Source organism: Podarcis vaucheri (assembly GCF_965113315.1).
Source record: "Podarcis vaucheri genome assembly, chromosome: 9".
Classification (NCBI taxonomy): Eukaryota; Metazoa; Chordata; class Lepidosauria; order Squamata; family Lacertidae; genus Podarcis; species Podarcis vaucheri.
The window spans coordinates 51542603-51563839 of NC_138767.1; the positions used below are offsets into that span (position 1 = coordinate 51542603).

Consider the following 21237-nt stretch of genomic DNA (forward strand, 5'->3'; position numbering starts at 1 on the left):
GCAGAGCCAACTTATTATTGGTTTGTCCTTCTCATCCTCCTTGCTGAGTTCTACAGGTGTAACACTGAGACTAAGGATGACATACATTACACACCCAGCCCAGCAAGCAGCAAACTTTGAAATGGGCCCAAGGCTGGGCAGCAGTTGTCTCCCAGTGGCTCAATCTTTGGACCTTTCATCTTTGTCAACCTAGAACTAGGATAGCAAAGAAGAATGGGTAAGACCTGGCTGTACTTGGGATATGACAGTGGACTGACCACTCTGCTCCTTACTGGTCCTACTTAAGATTGCCTTCATGGAAAGATAACTCTCTAAAATGCTGGTCCATGTGGAACTGAGAATCAGGCACTAAAATAGACACAAGGAATTTATAGCTTTCAAGATGTTGATGCAGCCACAATTTTTAATATCCTTGGCTATTGGGGGCTGGAGCTAGAGTTCCAATAGCAACTGGAAAGCTACAAGTTCTCCATCACTGCGCCAAAACCTGCTCAACAAAACTTACTGATAAGGTACATTGTACAATTCAAAGAATGCTGTAATGTTTTGAACGGAGGGACCCATTCTGTATTGCTGTTTCAGTGAATGTATGTAGATTGAGTTCTTCCGTTGAACTGAATGCAGATACTGGATTCAGTCACTAGCATTTTGTGGTATTTATATCCTTTTGTATCCCACTTCCAGGGCTAGTGCAAGACTTTCTGCCACCTGAGGCATACTGGCAGCTGCCACTGCTCCAGCATGTTGACCTGCTGCTGTTGCTTTTGCCACTACATCATCAATAGCAACACAAGTGTGCCAAGGCTGACCACAGTCATCTCATCTGACAAAGTCTTGTGCTGCTTTGTTGCCACAGCAATAAATATATTTTTAACTTTAGGCTTCATTCGCTATGGCAATGCAGGGATCATGCAGGCACTCTCAGAGACCACTTTATCCACAATGACTCACTCTGAGGAAGAACTGTTCTTCAAAGTGAGGCATAGGTTATCTAGAGAGCCCTGTAAGAATTGCTACTGAGAGCTTTGCTGCAGCTCCACACTCTGTTGCAGACAGTGGAGGGAGGGGGCAGCTGGTGGCAGCACTGACCCACAGTCAGTGGCGAAATGGCACTGAGAGTGTGTCTGGGCTGGGACACACACACACACACAGAGAGAGATGCACTGGCCCTCTCCATCTGCCTGAGACAAAGGTCTCACTGTGGCTAATGGGTGGACCAGCCCTGACTATTTCAGAATAAAGTAAATTAAGTTCTCTTTCTAAAATAATTATAGGATGCAATTGGACATGTGATGAAGTATCAATGAGATCAGCTTATAACTAAATGCAGAGTTGTGTGCTTAACTTTAGGTCCATGTAAGTTGCATTGATTCACACCCAACTGAGCAAGAGTGTAAAGTTGGAAGGGAGATTGTTAGCGATAGGCTATTGTTTTTGCAATTTAGCTGACACTTATCTTGGGTAAATTAAATAACTGTGATAGGAACACTATAAAAGTGAATGCTTCACCAGCTGCTTTGCCATTAAACGCATTTAGTCGAATGGAATTAGCAAATAATTACATTGGTAGGAATCTACTATATTCAAGTGTTTTATTAGTGGCTCCAATTAAAAAGCTTCATAATTTTTTTCTTTCTATACGCATTATTATTGTTAGGTAATTTACATTGCAAATTAGAAAACCTGCATTAAAATTCTGCTGCATTCTGATTTGTCAACAGCCCTTTTGAAATAAATCTGTAACGTTAAATATGGGTGAGTAAGACCATCTGTTTAAAGAACTTGCCTGCAGCTCAAACACTTAACTCACGAGAGGCATTACAGCTGTTTAATTGTTATGGTGTGGAAACAATGATCGTTCTGTCCAAAATTAATATTTATATACATATTCATGTGGTTCAAAGTAAGTGGTATAAATGTGAGTGTACGCCATTAAGCATTCAGAGAAGAGATGGAGTTAGGCGTTGGTGATATTTTAACCTGGCTGGGAGACATGTATATTTTAACCTAGTCTCAAATGGATGGGGGCAATAAGCATATCATTAGTGGAATGCATCTCAGCGTATGAGGAAAACCAACTTAAGGAGACATGAATAGTTAACTGGGACTTCCCTGAGTTCTCTGTTTCCTACAAGAAGGCTAAGCTGTTTAGAATGAATTGACCTTTGGATTTGTGGAGCTAGGCAGAAAGCAGTTGGAGACATCTAGTAGCAGACTAGTCTGGATTACTTGAATCCTGTTTTTTGCGCCTCCCATCAATTGGGAGGCAAAGTCAGGATTATTTGTACTGAATTGTTGGGCTCATGGAAGTACAGAGATTGTGTACTTGTCAAGTCTGTGGGGCAAGAAGGCAAAGCCGGGTGACTAGGGGGCTTTTTAAAGGTTATGGCTCCGGGGAAGACTATCTGAAACTGAAAGCACAGACTTTAGAATAGTGAGCTACTGCTGGTTCAGGCCTAATGCAACAGAACCTGTAGCTTCTCAAGCAGCCTATTGTTTGTTACTAGATATATCTTGCTAGATGAAGCTGCTGGAAGTTTGTTCTCCTGCATGTTAACATCAAAAAATGGTGTGAGTAATGGCGAGATTTTAAAAGCTTGTTTTAAATGGCACTATAAATAAGACAGGCATTCTGTGCCATGGAACCATGTACATATATGATTTTACATGGTTTTAACAAGGCACATAAATAGCACTTAGCTGCCTTCATGCTGATAGCTAATTAGCAGTTAAGTAGTCCAAAGTCTACTCTAATCCTATTTGAAATGTTACAATAAAAACATAAATGCTCTTACCAGATTTAAATGGGGAACATAGAACTTTACACAAGTAGTTTTTTTTTAAAAAAAAAGCCTGCACGAAGGAAGTTTGTAAGTTTTAAAATTGCAGACGTGCTGTGAACACATTGAAGTTAGTAGCAGCCATTGCACAGGAAATTGATAGATATACGAGAGGACAAAATGTTCAAAGAATACAGCTGGTCTGGCACTCTACAAGCTATGCAAGAAAAAGTGCAATCTATTACAATTGTAGGTTCAAATTCAGAATTATTCTTACTTCTGCAGAATTAGAAAGTGAAGAGTAAGCATTCTCTGTGGGAAGAAATAAAGGCCTCTGTCAGCACAGAACTTTGAACACTTCAGAAAATGACAGTATTTTGATAATAAAAGAGAAGACTTGGGAAAACAGAAATACCATCTGTCAATTCTGAAAATATTAGGTATTGCATGTGAAACTGAACATATTATGTGACTGAATTTGCAGCAATGTGACACTAATTACAATTAATGTAGACAAATAGTTTCAATTCAGGCCTGCGTGGAGGTTATGAAAGATCGCATAACTAAGCCTAGCTACTGCTACATGCTTGCACATTTTTCTACCACAGAGTGACTCTGCAGTCATGTTAGGGTATACTGATATCAGCTTCCTAGTTTTCTGAATGTTTTAACATTCACGCAGATTGCACTGGAAAAACATGTTCATGGATGTCCACACCAATTTAAGCAGGTCGTTACGTTTCTTTTGAAGAAAGCTTGACTTATTTTCTTTCTTTTCCTTCCTTTATGATAATTGGTTTCATGACTCTTTGGGCATTAAGTAGAAATGTCACAAGGAGACTGCCTCCATCCTTTCTGGTAAAGTCCCAAATGGCATTAATTGTAAGGCTACTACAAGGTTAAAGGAAATATAGTAATTAATTCTCAATAATGGTTTATTTAATGCTTCATCACAAAACTAATGCTCAAGCCTTAAACAGCTTTGCTGGCCTATTTGCCTTCAGTCGCAAAGCAAAATCCTTACCACCACACTTCCTAATCATTTACAGCCATACCTTGGCTCCCGAACAATTCAGCTCCCGAACAATCAAAACCTGGAAGTGAGTGTTCCAGTTTTTGAACGATTTTCAGAAGCCGAATGTCCAGTGTGACTTCCGATTGGCTTGCAGGATGCTCCTGCAGCCAATCAGACTTCCAGAACGAATTCCATTCGACTTCCAAGGTATGACTGTATTTCCTAGTTAGCACTAAAATCCATCTCTAAGAGTAATCTCTGTGTCTGCAATCCTTTGACCTGGGGTCACAGAATACATCATGCAGATAACTCCAGTATTGGAGACCCAATATAGTTCCCTCTCCACCTCTGTAGCAACTTCTGTGGCCCTAGCAATGTTGGAGCTCTGATATTGGTAGAGCAAAATATGTTAGAGTGGTTTGGGGTGGGGGGTGGGGTGTTTCTGAGGACCAGGATAAGGGTTTGGGTCCCCTTTGGAACCAAAGGAGGAAATTCAATTTCAAATATTAGAGAGGTGGGACCTTAAGTGACTCTTAGGTAGCTGAAATATACTTAGGAGTCTCCCGCTACTTGTTCCTTCTCTACCCAATCCTGTATCATGCAGTGGGTTTCTGGTGCTAAATTACATCTGGTGATAACTACTGCCAAAACATCACCAAGAATATTCATAGCACAGTGAGCATAACAACCTTTGTAAGTTTTCAAGGCTACAAATTATGAAATTTCTCCAGTGCATCAGTCATTGTGCCCAAATCTGAGTATGAATTCACCAGCTTGTGTTTCATGGAATTAGCCATTGGAATTTGTGTCTCAGCTTTGCCTGCAAGTTTTATTTAAATTCCATTTTAAGTAGTAGGAAGGCATTTTTAATACCGGGTCAATTATTTTACCCCTAGCATGACATCTTAGCTTACAGTCATGTTGAAAAGCTGTGCGCAAAACAGGATAGTATTTTTCTTTTTTATTCTAGCCCTAGACAAGAAAGATCATGGTAAGTGAAAATATCTCGTAAAGGGCATGAATAAACTAATATGAATATGAATTTGTTATACTGCATTGAAAATTATGTCACTGCTATAATCCTTTATGACAGGGTAATCAGTAATAAAACAGTGCAGTGAGTACCAATTAAGGAACATCAAATCACTGAGCATGCTGTTCATGCTGATTTAAACAGGAGATGATTGGAATAAATGGATTTAATATATACTTTTTTGCAGGCTGTAGCTATTCTGTCATATCTACAGGAGCTAGCATATGAATAATCTAAGGGGGATACCTACTTATATCTCTAATGGAAGACTAATGAAAAGCATTAAATTTTAGAAAGCCTGCATTAAGACCTGTTGTTAAAAAAAAACATAATAGTAAATGGGAATTTTCCTGCTAGCTTTAATAGTTTATTGCTGGAGAAATTACAATGGAGATGAATAATTTTTCTTCTTGTTGCTATGCTTGTTTTCACTCTGCAGTTTGTTGATGTTTCTTACGTTAGTTGATTACAGAAGCTATTAGAAATCTTTTATCTTATGTGAATCCTAATGTATTCCCACCATGCCCTCCCACAGTTATTGTCAAATTTCTTAATAGTACTAAGCCAACAAATTATATAATTCAAAATTTGTCTTATTTCCACCATTGTCATCTGAGAGATTTTCTTAAGAAGCTGTGAGGCTCAGGGGTGTTGGGGGGGGGAGGCAGGCTCATATTTTTTGAAGGTCTGAGTTTTTGCCAGGAAAGCAACTATATTTTTATAGTGAAATTTGGAATTTTATAGTAAAATTTCATCCAGGAGGAAATGATACAGAGTGGAGAAGTAACAGGCACTACATAATCCTTTCTCTGCCTGCTTCTCAGCTCCATATCAAACTACCTTGAGTTATTTCCCCACCAGAGTTACAGAAATGTGTTTAACTTCAAAAAAGGGGTAAGTGCTGTGCTCTGTCTCTTTTCCATTGCACATCACCCTCCCACAAACATCATTTTTCTCGGGAAATAAATGGGATTCAAGTTTGTTACGCACCAAGCCTAATTTTGCCCTTCTATTCTCTGAGTATTTATTTTGGTATGGAGCTGTTATTTATGTACAGTATTAACTATATTTATACTTCCACCAAATTTATGTTAATTATTGTAAGGGTGGTATTCAACTATGCTTTACTCAGAATAGACCTACTGATATTAATGAACACGACTAAATTAGGTATATTTCAGAGGGTCTGCTCTGAGCAAAGAGTAAGTTTTGGAATATTGGTTGCAATGCCTTTGGCCATGGTTTTCATTTCCTCTCCCCCATTTCTTATACTGGAGCTCCTGACAGACCCTAGGCATGGAAAATGAGGAGAGAGAAGCCAATTGGCAGATGATGATGATAGCATCGTATTATCTTCCTGTCTAGTCTTTATCCCCCATCTCCCATCACACTCCTTCCAACCCTTTTGTACCATTGTCTTCAAACACAACTTAATGACTTTTCTTACACATCTTCTCCTTCCACCTCCTGTAACCTAACCTTTTCTCCAGTCCAGATACTTCTCTCTGTTACCTACTCACCAGTTAGCTCTATAAATGCTGTAAGATTCCCCCGTTAAATCCCACCCTAGGCTTCCATTTCACATATTCCCTTCAGCAAGCCACCTCTATACTTAGGATGTTTCCCAATGGGGGACTTAATATTGCCAACAGACTGCTCAGATATCTCACACACGCAGGTTGTTCACAACAGGTTCTTTTAACTTACTGTACTAGATTTTCTGTGGAAAAGATAAATCTAAATGAAATGATACACCAGTGACATCATGTGACCACTGAAAAATTTGTGTGCATGAAAACTCATTCCCTAATGAACACCCTCCTGGAAGTGCCCATGCTGTTTTTCTCCTCCCTTCCACCTTCCCACATCTTTCCTTAAATTCACCTCCCAAATGTATGGCTTCCTTTTTCACTTATCCTTTCTGTGTCTTGCCTACAGACATCCCTATGTTCCACACTGGGTCCTCTACAATTCCATTTAATTCTTTCTTCCTATTCAGTGCATACACTGAGCCACTAATGGTATGGACACATGGAGCCATCAGTACAGATGTACATGACACATAACTTTTATCTTTCCGTATAGTCTGGTTCAAATCTTTCATTCTGCATGTAGCTATTGTAAATTGCACAGGGGTAGCCATGTTTATCTGCTGCAACAAAAAATCTGGGAATATTTCTGTTTTTATTGCTTTGTACCAATTGGAAGCAATGGCCAGGTGTGCTTCCTGCCAGCATCATCTAGCTACTAGTACAAAGCTTTCCAGACTTTTCATGCTGGTGACAAACTTTTTAGACACACATCATTTCACAACACAGTAATTCAGTTTTGCTAGTAAACCAGAGGGTAAACTAACTACTTTCCAGCCCAAGGAGGAGCGTAGGCAGCATTCATGCCACACACCTACACACTGCAGCAGACACACTAAGGTGTCACGACACACAGTTTGGAAAGCTTTGATCTAGTAAGATGCCAACTTGTCTCCTAAAAGAAGTGAGTCACCAACTACATTTCACCAGTGCTTCAATGTCTGCCTTTTGTGCTCAGTTCCCATTGCTGATCATCACTTACAGAAATCTATGTTTGTGCCTATCACACTTGAATATCCCATCGTAATTTTGTTTCCTGCTTGGCAGGGGGCTGGACTCGATGGCCCTTGTGGTCTCTTCCAACTCTATGATTCTATGATTCTATAATCTTTAAGAGATTTGCTCATCAAGTTAAGATTCCAGGGATGCACCAAGCAGTAGCATTCTCCATGGTGCATCGAAAAATAGGCAGTCAGAAAGAGTACAGACTGGAATGGCACCAATTCAGTCCACCATCTCATCCTGCATAATGTCACTAATGACTCTTACAAAAAGGGCAAACCAGGTTCAGCTTCACTGATATGATCTTAGAGTGAATTCACACGTGCTGATTAAAGCTACATTTGGTAAGTGTTTCAATGAAACTACCTTCGTAGATCAGTTGATACATGCTAGGCTAGGCTGTTGCCACTGCAAGTTGGGAGTAAATAAGCTAGTCACATATTGTTTGCTTTTTGTTGGTTTGTTTGTTTTGATTGATTGACAATTGATATACTCCATCAGTGATTCTAGGTGCTTTATAGCATATTTAAGCAAAACAGTGCAATACAATACATAATGTACCGGTCACACTTATATTGAACTTAGCCTACAGTAAGTGACTAGAAAATAAGGCACATGGTGTGTAAGTAAGTTGCAGTGTTAAACATTAAGCAAGTATTATTTAACCACTGCCCTGTCTTTAAAAAACAGCAGCCAACCATTTCTTGAAATGACAGCTACCTGTGGAAAAAAACAAATAGACTTTCTCTTATTTTATATGTTACATGCTATGTTGTATATATGTATCTGTAACCTTGTTTCACTCTCAAATTTGAAAGCATCTGTTAATTTCTTCTGCATTGCTAGGTACCGCTGCTTTCAATAAAATAATATAGTTCTGTGTTTTGCATAATTGCCTAAGTGCGCTGAGACAAATAAGTGGATTGCAGAAGTATATTGTTTCTTTTTTGAAGTAGTGATAATGCAGGACAAAATTAAAATACAGTACTTTTTCTGTCCAGAATGTCTGAACTGTACACAACTTGGAAATCAAATATATGGTTCTTGAGTTTGGCCAAGCTGTAAAGCTCATGTGTTACGTAACTGCTTTAACATGAACTGAAAATCAAAAAAAATTATGACTTTGGTTAGGTTTGCTCTACATAAAAGATTAGGCATAACAAAAACAGCTATAAAGTAAACTGTAGAGTTTGAAATGTGTTGGTTTTTTAGTCTGAAAATGCATTTTTAAAATGCTGTGTTTAATCAAATGATGACTGTATATTTTGCTGTAGAGATAATCATTTACATTTTTAAACACTGAGAAACTTTCTATGCAATGTGAGATCTCATTTCAGCAAATCACTGCTCTTTCTCTGTGTAAATTCTGAACAATTCCTTTCCTACATTACTCTTCTGAAACGTCTGTCTGTTCTCTTTTTTCTTTTTAATTCTCAAGCTCACTATTTGGATAAGATAGTTAAAGGTACTGTATATTTGCTCTTCCTTGACATGCTTCCATGTATCTCTGTGTATATTATAGCAACCATTCCACTAGACTTGGCAAGTGCAACGTATTTTATATGTACTCCATGAATTATAAATTTCATTCATGTTACTTTCCATGTTCCTTGGATTTAAGAGATAAAGACTTTTAATGTTTTTTGTCACCTGTTAACATTTTTACTAAGCACTTTGTAAGTTTCACTATATCCTGTATAAATGGATTAGCTTTGATGATATCAAAAACTGAAGATAGCTGTGCATCTGCTGTTTGTGGTTTTTTTAAAGCCTTCTAGCTTTTGTTGCTTGAAGGAATCTCCTAGTCGTCCTATACGATAAGAAAAAAATGAAATGTTAGTCACAGGATGAGAAAATGTCATAGCTTCAAGGATACATTGCAATAGAGATATGTGTGTAAAAGAAGCCAGTGGTGCCATTGGCCAGGATCCATGTCACACCATGGGTGGTATCCCATGTAGACCTACTCAGAGTAGACCCATTGAAATTTCTAGACAGTGGGTCTACTTTGGGTAGAACTTAGTTTGATATGAGTCCATATATGGGTGAAAAACACCGCTGTGCCTTCCTATTGTTCCTCACTGGGTCCTTGTCAGGACCTTGATGGCTTTGTGCCATGTGCAATCAGAACATCATGTGTGCTGCTTTGGATGCTGGCCATTGCAGCTGACAAGCTGCTTAAATTTATGAAAGCTGCGTAGTTGCTTTTATTTTATTTTTAAAAAAATGTTTATAAGCTTTTTAAAAATAAGCTTATATGTTAAAATATTTTATTGCCATTTACTAAGAAAATCTGTGTGAAATCAAATAATTATACTTCGTAGTTTTGGATTGCAATGGAAAAGTTGATTTAGCCAACTCTTCATTGAGCATGTACCACTAAACAGCGAACGTTCTCATATCTTCAGTTGTGGTAAAAGAAATGTGTTTTTGTTTAATTATCACAAGTACTCCCCTTTTTTCCAGATTGCCTTTCTTCTCTTCCTTATTTGTGCTTTTTCATTAGAGTATGGCAATATTCATGGCAGAATCCAGGCTTTCGTATAATCACTCTTGAGTGCATTCAATTGTTTTCTGTAATTCTTTGCCAGTAGGACAGATAAAGCTGTGTGTCCTCTGTAACCACAGTGGAAGAAAAACATTTCAGAAGCAAAAAATTTACCTTCTGCACACACAATTGAAAAGTGCAGATGGCAAATAGTACCTAAAGAAAAACTGGCAGCCAAATCTAATCTCAGCCTGGCATGATGACATGATATCCATAACTATAGCTTCATCATACCTTGTCATGAGACGCTACTATTATTCCCTTCCATCTGTAAGTACTAATTTTTGCTAGAGGCAATAACGGCCTTAGAATGATTGTTTCATTTGTGCTGCGTAAGTGGAGAAAGAAGCACGTTAATAATTATTTAAGGATTCCTAGCAAAAAAAAGATGGTTTCAAGCACATGTGTGAATCAACAGAAACAGCACACTAGGCTAGTTCCCAGAGACACTAAACAGATACAACTTAATAAGGTAGTGGCACAAGTTATATTACATGCTGTATAGAGTTAGAAATAACTGCTTTGTCCTAAAATACCTGACTTGTAGCCACTGATCATAGTTCTGCTTCTGTACTTGCTTATGTGAATGTCTTACCGCAGTCATAGATAAGGAATACTAGAATTCTACATATATATACATTTATATATCTATATATCTATATCTCTATATATCTATATAGATATATACTGTTGTCATTCTCATACAGGTCATGTTGGCTGCATGCCAGTTTTTCCATCAGTAGGAAGTGACAGATACTGTTTTTGATGTACTGTTAGATGAAAAAAAAGTAATAGATTTTGGATATATTAAATAATTTTAATTGTTTCCCAAATTTTCCCTCCTTGGCCATAAAAGCAGACAAGATAGGATATAAAGGTAACAGCACAAAAGCCTTAGGGAGATTGTCACAAAAGAATCACTCTCCGCTATCTGTCTTGAAGCACGTCACTACCGTGTTTTTGTTCAGTCTATCAATGTTTTATTGTGGTCCTTATGGTATTTCATTTTGTCCGTCCTAAGTAATCAAATACGCACAGCTATTACATTTAGTTGGAAATCCTGTCGGTCCTGTCCCATCCGTATGCAGCCTGAATCCTAATGTTTGTTAGAATAGATGCTAAGCTGCTTCACTATTTCCTGGGCTTTGCTTATTCTGTGAAAAGGAATGTACTTTCGGCATAAAGTATAGTCACTGAAACTGACCTATACTTTGTGCAATTATTTAATGCACTGTAATTTCACATGAACACATGGCAACTCTTGAGACCAGATAAAATTAACATTGTTGAAAGCAGAGTGGCACAGCTACTTTGAAATTTCCAAGGATTTATTTAAAATAACAAGGAGCTTAACGAAATCTATACCATCAAGTAACCAGCAACGCATATACATCAAATAATTATTTCCTCTATAAATGCAGAACCCCTATCGTTTTGCCTAGAGGCTGTGTTGTGTACTATGTTATGGTCATATTGCCTGCTACTCTGATAAAGAACATGAAAACATAATTTTGTCTGGCCTGCAGGTATTTAGAGGTTTCTTGGATATATTTCCTGCCTGCACAGGTAAGTGGTGTCTCAAGTGTCAGACCAATCAAAGATGCCACTTAGTTAAGAATTAGAATCCCAGGTAATGTTGCTGCTACTCTCCATGTGCAATTACAGTATTTGTGCTGTTCTGAAGGCCTGTTCCCAGTAAGTGTCCCCTGTTCGTATTTTGATTAGATTTTAAATTGTTGTAATAGCTAAATCACATGCAGTGTCATTTTTTTTTTGTCTGTTTTGACAGAGGGATGCCCTGGCTTGTGTAATAGCAATGGAAGATGTACTCTGGACCAAAATGGCTGGCATTGTGTTTGTCAGCCAGGATGGAGGGGAGCAGGATGTGATGTCGCCATGGAAACTTTATGTACTGATAGCAAGGACAATGAAGGAGGTAGGAGATGCAGAGTGAAATTCCTGCACTGCTAAAAAAAAATTGTAAAATTATCGGCTTCCCAATCAGGTGAAAAAAATACTGCTGTGAGAATGATACAGAGCTTTTACTACCTGTGATGAGATACATGCAGGAATGTGCTACAACATTTATTGCCTTCATTTAGTATGCTATCAAATCCTTAAGAGATGGTTACAGCAGGCAAAATGTGTACATCGAAATCCATTAGTGAGCATTAAGTTCCAAGTGGTAGTATTTTATCTAAGGGCAAAAATAATACTGTAATTCAGAGAGCTTTATAATAAAGCTGCACACATGCCCAAAGTGAATAGTTGTGACATCCACATTCGGGAAAGTTTTTCAAGAGGTACAGATGTTGAGAAATAATTTAGTAAAAACTTCACATTTTTAAAAGATCCATTGTCAGCAACATTCTAATCCCACCAAGCTTCTTACTAGCACAACTGTTCCTTATCTGATCTCAGCTTTGACTCATTCCTGTGTTGTTCTTATAGCTCGTTATTGAAGGCCTTCCAGAATAATTTTTAGCAACTACAGCAACATTGCCACACCTTCCGCTGCCTTCCATCAATGCCTACTACTTTATCTCCACTTTCCCCCAGCCCTATTTTCCACTCTAAAAAAATCATCTTCGATGTACCTCCCATTTCCAGTTCCTCACAGTACCTTTTGCCTTTCTGTCTTCTGTCCTTGCAATCATACATAAATACATATTTTTATTTCTATGCTACCTTTCCACAGTTCAAACCATGCTCAAGGTAGCTTACATATGGCACCCCCCTCCCACAAACACATTTAAAAGGCCATGGAATGTTAATCAGCCAAAGGTCTGGTTGAAGAGAAATATTTTTGCCTGGCACCTAAATATATGTAATGATGGCTCCAGGCGAGCCTCCCTGGGGAGAGCATTCCACACATGGAGATCCACTACAGAAAAGGCTTGTTGCCACCCATCGAACCTCTCATGGAGGAGGCACACAAAGAAGGGTGTCAGATTATTATTGCAGGGGCAGGGGCAGTTCATATGGGTAGAGGTGGTCCTTGAGGTATTGCGGTCATGAGCTGTTTGAGGCTTTATGGGTCAAAACCAGCACTTTGAATTGAGCCCGGAAACTAATTGGTAGCTAATGCAGTTGGTTTCCAAACCGTCTTCAGATGCAGCCCTATGTATAATGCATTCCATTAATCTAGCCTAGATGTTACCAGAGCATAAACAACAGAAGTTAGGCTATATGTCATGGAGTGGTTGGACAGAGAGGGATGATGGGAGGAACCAGCTGGGGAAGCCACAAGGGAAGAAGGTGGGGATTGGTGGTGGGGAAACAATGAGTGGTCAGAGGAAGAAGCGGAAGTGTTAGAAGCTGAAGAGTTAACGGGGCTTAGTGACTTGGGAGCACCTGTGGTGGAGAGAAGTCCAGAATCAGAGGCAGAAGCTGAAGCAGAAGAGGAAGGAGGAAGGAGGCCAAGAGGCAGAGATGAGTCCTACTAGTGAAGAGTCATAGGTGTCTCCTTGCTGCAGCAAGCTGCCCTTCCCCCTTGTCTCCCAGAACCTGAAGAAACATGTAAAGGATGGAAGAGAGGTTGGTTTCATGCAGGCACAATCTCCGTTTGCTTGAAAATACAGTGGTGCCTCGGTTTAAGTACTTAATTCATTCCGGAGGTCCGTTCTTAACCTGAAAATGTTCTTAACCTGAAGCACCACTTTAGCTAATGGGGCCTCCTGCTGCCACCGTGCTGCCGGAGCACGATTTCTGTTCTCATCCTGAAGCAAAGTTCTTAACCCAAGGTACTATTTCTGGGTTAGCGGAGTCTGTAACCTGAAGCATATGTAACCCGAGGTACCACTGTAATCCTGCAGGGGAGGGGACTTTGAAGCTGGGGGTCATTAACAGGCACACATTTCCCCTGTCTCTCTCCTGACAGAGGTCATCATACAGGGCGACCAAAGCCGTTTCTGTGTCAAAACCAGGCCTAAACCTTAACTGAAATGGATCTAGAAAATCAGTTTCCTCTAAAAGCATCTGATTTGAGTAGCAGGTAGTAGCAGCCAGATGGGATGGTATTTCTAGCCTATGTGGGTGGGCATGAGAGAAGCTGTTCATGTACGCAAGGGAAATGCTTTCTAGATGCTCAGTTCAGTTTACAGTGCCATGTACAGTGTGACTTGACTTGTATTGAAACACAGCCCATGTTTTGAGTTACTTGCTATAGGGTCACATTTGTTGCTATGGCTAATTTCACTGACTGACCTACAGTACTTTGCATGGTTTTGAGTTTTCTGTTGTGGTTTCACTGATTGAATTTCAGATTGTATGCTTATCTACATATCTGTAAACCTTTATGAGAATAACTTCGAAATGCTCAGTTCCTTAATAATGTGGTGTAGAATTGTGATGTAGAATTGCAGCGATGTATTTTGCCTCTACACTCATTCAACTGAATTATTTCCTTTTGGTTGCTACTTTTCGTTTTCAGCCCAGTTGTGGTCTATATTATTTTAGATTAATCTGTCCTGATAGTGTATATAGATGTGCTTCTTAGTGGCAGGAGAGTTTTCCGCATGTGCAGTCACTTGCCACATGAGATGAGTGAAGTACTTCCATGTGTGCTCTAGTCCCATTCTACCACTGGGTGCTGAATCTGATTCAACAGATTGGATCCCAAGATGCTGACCCCTGGGCCATATTTTTGTCTTCCAAAAATTTGCCATCCTAGCCTTGCAAGACTAATGGGATGTGTTTAGTTTGGAGGTTCACTTTTTTTCTTTCTGGATTCTTGTTGTTTTATAACTTGTGGTGGCAACAGGTCCTATCTGGGTTCTTTGATTCAGCAGCCTGGGAGATGGCATGGCAAAATAATCCATTTTTACCTGACTCCCCATTTTTGCTCTGAGCAGTATGAGTGGTGGGACTATGGATATGGAAGTGGCCATCCTGCTCAGATAAGCCCTCTACTGCCTGGGGGTTTGGATTGTAGCTTCAGTGTCTATTTCTGCCAACATAAAAAACTGAACAGCTTTGTTGGGTTTCTGATTAGGTCTACCCAGCCCAATATAGCGAGTGAGCAAATGTTTCAGTTGCCTTTTTCAAAAACAAATATCCCAAGCATCATTCCAAGCCTCTGGTCATTTATTAGAAACCTAGTGCATTCTTGTGCCTCCAGCTTCTTGGTATTGCAAATCCACCATGAGATTGGCCATGTTTGGTTGATTATACCAAGAATTGCATAAGCCTTATGCTTTGCACATGCTGCCCCATTGCTCCCTCTTTCATGCAGGCCACAATTAAAGCAGGAACACTATAATAAGCATAGTTTCCCTTTTTATCAAAACTGGGAATCTGGTTACCAGCTGAAGAACAAGCCAGGTTTAATTGTTTAAAGTTGCTTCTTGCCTTGTACCTGGTTAATTTTGAGTTTTTCTTTGTGACTTGAACAAAGAGGCTGCATGCATGGGGGGGGGGGGGTGGAGCTGCATGCATATCTTAGCTTACTAAGCCAATATATGATTGTCTGAATAGGTCTGCACACACACCTGTATATAAATTCAAGCATCTAGTAGGGAGTCTGCATGACATATGACAAATTACGCTTTCTTAGTGAAAGCTGCTACCTTTGGATGTCATTGACTTCCCTCCAAAATATAAAAAGGAACATAGATACCTTTCTTAATTTTTAAAATCTCAAGATTCTATATATGCTTCAGTTGTTATTCTTTAGTTACACCTTCCTTAGCAGAAGAGGTTTAATATTTTCCTTCGTGTACTTGAAAGGCTTTGTATAGCCTCTGATTATTTTGTACTTTTTCTCTTCACAGTTTCTAGTTATAGCCTGTTTGAAATATGAAGATCAAAAGTGCATACAATAATCAAGATGAACCATGTGTTTATATGGGAGCAAACTGATATAATTAGAATTTTTATAAAAGCCCATAGTTTAGATTTTTGTTGACAGGTTGGACTTAGCCCTATGGGTTGAGATATTCTAAATGCAAGACTATCTTCTAGTACTATAATGATAATTTAGTGGACTTCAACATTCTGTGATTTTCTTTCAATTTCTTTCTTAATTCAAACAAAGATTGTTGTTGTTGAACCATAAGAGACAGGTGCAGTTTTTGGTCCCAACTACAATAGACTGATTATTTGGTAAAGGGATTTCACCTTTGCTATTTTACACATGGGGCAATAGAATACTTGGTAAAATGAACTAGCTGTATAAATACAGAGAGAGAGAGAGAGAGAGAGAGAATGAAAAATGTTTTTGCAAGTTAGAAGGAGCCAGATTCATAACCATCCGTCACTTGCTTGGGCAAGTAGCTGATAAACTTCATAGAAAAATAACAAACAGTGTGTCCCTGTATCTTGACTGGTGAAAATGAGATTCTTTTCCTGATTGATGTGAGTGGGGAGGCTTGTAAAAATGCATTTCCAGCTGATTAGTTCAGAAGATGTCAATCTCAAACAGTTTTATGACCTGCAGTCTACATGCCAGATGTACATTTGCTATTTATAAAGTAACAAAGATGAATGACTAAATTCGAGCATTCCTCTATGGCAACTGTGCTAAATATTGCCTGCAGGACAACATAGAGCAAACAGAGCAAAGCCCCCAAAAGCACCTATTGCCAATATAGAGTTTTTAACAATTAATATACTGATACTAACATAAATTGGTTTAAGCCCAGATTGACAAGGCATTTATCTATTACTCTGTTATTTTTAAGAGAATACATTTTGAAGAAAATCATAAATGCATTTATCTTAATTAGTGACAGACAACACAAAATATGTCAATAGGTTAATATTTGTAAAGTTTCAAAATACTTTGAGAAGAGCAAGCATCATTTCTCAAACTGCATTTGCAAGACATAAATGGCAATCTCACCTGTATCTTAAGATGTGAACATACAGGAAAGCAGATAATGAACATGTTTTCTAAGCAGAAAATATACATGTTGGCAAAGTCACCAGAAGTGTTTACATTCTGGACTCCATACATATTCTTCTGGAAGAAGATAGTGTGTTACCCTTCTGTCACTAGATGTTCATGCAGTTTAACAAATGAAGTAGCCCAGAAAGATGGAAAATGAGTTATGAATGCTGAGCCAAAGCACACATTTTGATGTGTGTAAATAAATACATAATTAGCAATAATTTGTAGTTGTTGTAAAGGTAATTTGGGGATATGATGAAAAGGAAATTGAAGGAGGGGGATAGACGCATGTGTGCTATTTTGTGCACATACTACTAATCTCTTTGGATTGTGGTCACAGTGTAAAGTTTAAGATCTAGCTAATTAATCATGTTTCCCTCAATGGCATTTAATTTAGTGGTGGCTAAAAACTAACAAAACAGTAAGGTTATTGTGCTAAGTGATGTATAGATATTAAGTGATAAATAGAACTTGTATCAAAATAATTGCTACCAAGACAAGAAGATAGACACACAAGATAAGAGAAATATAGGACATAGAAGCAAAAAAAATAAAAAATTACATTTTACCGATTTCAGGTCAATTTCATATTTCCTTTCATTTTTCAGTGCACTGAGAAGCAGGTTGTATCATTTTTAGAAGATGATAGATAGGAAAATGTAGAACAGAAAAAAGATCATTTGAGAATCAGAAATAAGCAGACTGGTAGGAAATAATAAAAGGAGCTGAGGGGCAGCAGAGCTTGCACAGCTGACGCATGGGAAAGCTTCTTCCCTGCACATCAGCTGAGCTGGTCACATGAGCTAGAGGGGTAGCTTCATTGAGCTGCTCAGCTGATGCACTGGGAAGCTTTTCCATGCATTAGCTGAGCAGCCTCCACAAGCCTCTGGCTAACAAGGAGACCCTCACCAGAGCCTGAAGAGGATCAGTGGCGTGAGCCAGGTAGGGGCAGAGAGCTGCGAGTGCAAGCGCCCCCCCCCCGATGTTGCGCCCTGTGTGGCCGGCCCCCCCTGCACCGCCACGCTACGCCACTGAAGAGGATGTCCTCTGGGCTCTGGGGAGGGTCTCAGTGCGAGCTGGAGGGGCAGCGGGGCTTGCTCAGCTGATGCACAGGGAAATGGCTGCTGCGCTACCCCACACGTCCTCTTTGGGCTCTGGGGTGGGTCTCCTCGTAAGCTACTAGGACTCTCCATGGTATTCCCCATTGTATGTATTTTCATTGACTTGCGAGGGGGTTCAGAATCTAATCCCCACGTAAATGGGGATTCACCTCTGTATTTAAATATGTTGTGCATATGTGTGAAATACGCAGGTTTGTATTCACTATGTTATGTTATATAAGCTGGTATTCATCATTAACTGATTTGCATTAAGATTCAATTTGCTGAACATATATTGTGTTCTCATATATATATATATTCAGCTGAAAGAGCAGCTGAAATTACCTCTGCTTGTAGCAATGTAGCCTTTCTTCTAAAGGAAAAAGAATCCATCTTCATAAATGTTCTTAAATATTTAAAGCTGACTTGCAGCTCAAATGCTTTAAATATGCTCCAAGAAGCAGCCAAGCTGCAGTTACCTGCTTCTCTTTCTAGAAAACCAAATAACCTCACATAAAAGCTACTTTAAAGGCCCCTTGGAAATTATTTAATATTTATAAATCAGCAATATGTGTGTTAGCTATATCTGTGCTGGCATTGAAATGAAATTCTGCAGTGATTTGAAATCTGGTATACTTTGAACTTCTCAAATTGCAACAGTACTCAGTATCAATTCACAAAAAATTGTGGGTACTTTGTTGCTGTGCCAACATCTGCATAAAATCTGAATTTCATTGTGGCTTTTAGAACTTGTTTGCTTTGTACTAACGCATCACTAAGGACCCAGAAGTATTCCAAGCTACATCCTGCTCCTTCAGAGGCAGTGTAAGCCCAGTCAAGAACAGGCCACCTACTATCCATCTGGTCCAGGGAACTGTCCACTAACAGTGTCTCAGTTTTATCTGGATTAAGCTTCAGTTTGTTGGCTCTCATCCAGTCCATTACCAAGGCAAGGCAACAGTCTAGCACATTCACTAGGTAGCACTGAGAAAAGCCTCTATCTGAAACCCTCGACAGCCACTGCTAGTCAGAAAGACAGTATTGAATGTGTTGCCCTCCAGATGTTTTAGGGCTCAACTCCAGACAACCTGGCCAGTGGTAAATCATGATGGGAGTTGTGGTCTTTCTCTCTCACCATGTGATATGACGAAGGGGGGAGTATGCTTTATTGTTTCCCAACTTACCTAGAATAACATACCTGGGGTTCCTAGGTACTATCCCCTTAAGGCACTGTCTAGACTTTGCTTAGTTTCAACAGAGTTACTCTATCTTGCACCTTTCAGCTATTCTCAGAAACCTTTTTAGTAACATTGAAGGTTCTAAATTTGAACCAGCAGTGACAAGGCCAGCTAATTATTTTCATATTCTGAGCATGCATATATCTTCATGTATCACATCAAGGATCAGATTTTCCTCTTGGGGGAATTGCAGCTGGAGAAATAATCACTTGTAAGCTGTTGGCATCATTGTGAATCTCCACTGGATGCATGAGGTGTTTTTGGCCCTAATGCTTAGATCAGGGAGGGTATATATATATATATATGCGCGTGAACACACACACACACACAACTGCTTTTGTATAGTGGCTATTCCAGTGACATGCCCTTAAAATAACAAACCAAAAAATATCATTAAGGCTGCCTTTGAGTAGACTGTTTCCAGAAAGAGCAACTCACCCACACCCTTGTTTATATGGTTGGGAACAGTTCACATTCATAAACCTGCAAAATTCAGCGTGGCGTCTTCTCATCTACTTTAGTGCAGCTATGATGCATAGTCTTACACTACAACAGGAGCCACAGATTTATAGCTTAGGATCCTGAAAGGCAGGATTCTGACAGTTGACATGTTAACTTGGAAAGTAAACTGGTTTTCAGCCTTTCCTTGGTGTGGTTATGCAGTTGTGATGTTTGCATTATATTTATAATAACTGTGTTTTTGTATGCACTTTTTAGATATTCATCCAGTTCTGTTTTGTGTGTGCTATTTCTCTTATTTATTTTGTCTCGAGTTTCTTTAATATGCAAATTTATATATGCCACAATTGCAACATGGACCCTCTTCTTCATTGCTTTCAGATTATTACTTAGCACAGTATCTGTCCTTTATTCCTCTGAAAGGCCTGAAATAACTTCTAAACTTCTAATATCTTTGCTTATTATTTACACTGTGAAAACTGCTGAATGTGATTGTTGTCTTTAATTTCTCATTAGGGGAAATGAATAGGAAGTATTGCTCCTTTTCTTCTAACTTTTTTGTCTGTAGATGGATTAATTGACTGCATGGATCCTGACTGCTGTTTGCAGAGTTCCTGCCAAAACCAGCCCTACTGCCGTGGACTGCCGGACCCACAAGATATCATTAGCCAAAGCCAGCAGTCACCATCTCAGCAAGCTGCCAAATCCTTTTACGATCGGATAAGTTTTCTTATAGGACCGGACAGCTCCCATGTCATTCCTGGGGAAAGCCCTTTCAATAAAAGGTGAGGGTTTTCTGTTATTCCTTTTGCTAGACTTTGTTTCAAGGATAGTTGGAAAAGTACAAAATTTGGGACTCTGCATGGCTGATTTTGTACAAAACTTCAGGCAGACAGTGATACTGCTTTAACATAGCTTTTTATACTGTGTACTGTCTAAGTTCTAACAGGGCATTCCATTAAGGATTATATAAATCTTCATTGACCCAGCTGATTTGGGTTAGCACAGTTGGAAGTGTATCAAAGTGATGAAAACGCCTCAGAAGGGAAGACAGTGATGCACTTTTAAAGCTGAGCTCAGTAAATAATATAAATTATGAATTAATGTAATAGAACTGTTAACTGCATGACAGTATGATTGCAGAAGCTGCCTGCCTGGTGCTTTGCAGAGTGGTTATATACCTGAAAATAAGCTAGTAACTGAAAGCAGGTGTCCTGTGCCTTACTGAGTGAAAGTAGATGATTTACTCTGGAACTCCTGTGTCTGCAGTAATTTAGCTGCATTAATGTAGTTGAGCACAGCGGTTGATTAAAAGTTGTAACACAAATGTTCCTTATTACTCCTTTAAATTCTGTGCTTTGCAGCCCCCGCAGATTTACAGATTGCCTAAAAATTAATTGGCAAAACACTTTTCCGTAGGGAAGTGCAAAAAGATAGGCTGTTTAGAAGGAAAGCCTTGAGTTTATAATTTTAAAACACCATTGCTAATTTATTAATTTTGCACACTGATCCAAAATGCTTTGGTTGTGATCCAGAGAGCTCCTTTATATGCAGTCAAGAGATTGTTCGCGGTAGTAGGGGTCT

The 21237-nt window shown here is 39.1% G+C and overlaps 1 protein-coding gene across 12 annotated transcripts in view; it reads left to right on the forward strand.

Annotated features, from left to right (window-relative positions):
* The window catches only part of TENM3 (teneurin transmembrane protein 3), a 1324874-nt gene that overhangs the window by 1249583 nt on the left and 54054 nt on the right, over positions 1-21237 (forward strand). For all 12 annotated transcript variants that reach the window (XM_082237150.1, XM_082237146.1, XM_082237151.1 and 9 more), the window contains 4 exons: positions 8858-8884; positions 10824-10844; positions 11757-11903; positions 20222-20438. In XM_082237150.1, the coding sequence (XP_082093276.1) occupies positions 8858-8884; positions 10824-10844; positions 11757-11903; positions 20222-20438 (412 nt within the window). The remainder of the gene's footprint in view (positions 1-8857; positions 8885-10823; positions 10845-11756; positions 11904-20221; positions 20439-21237) is intronic.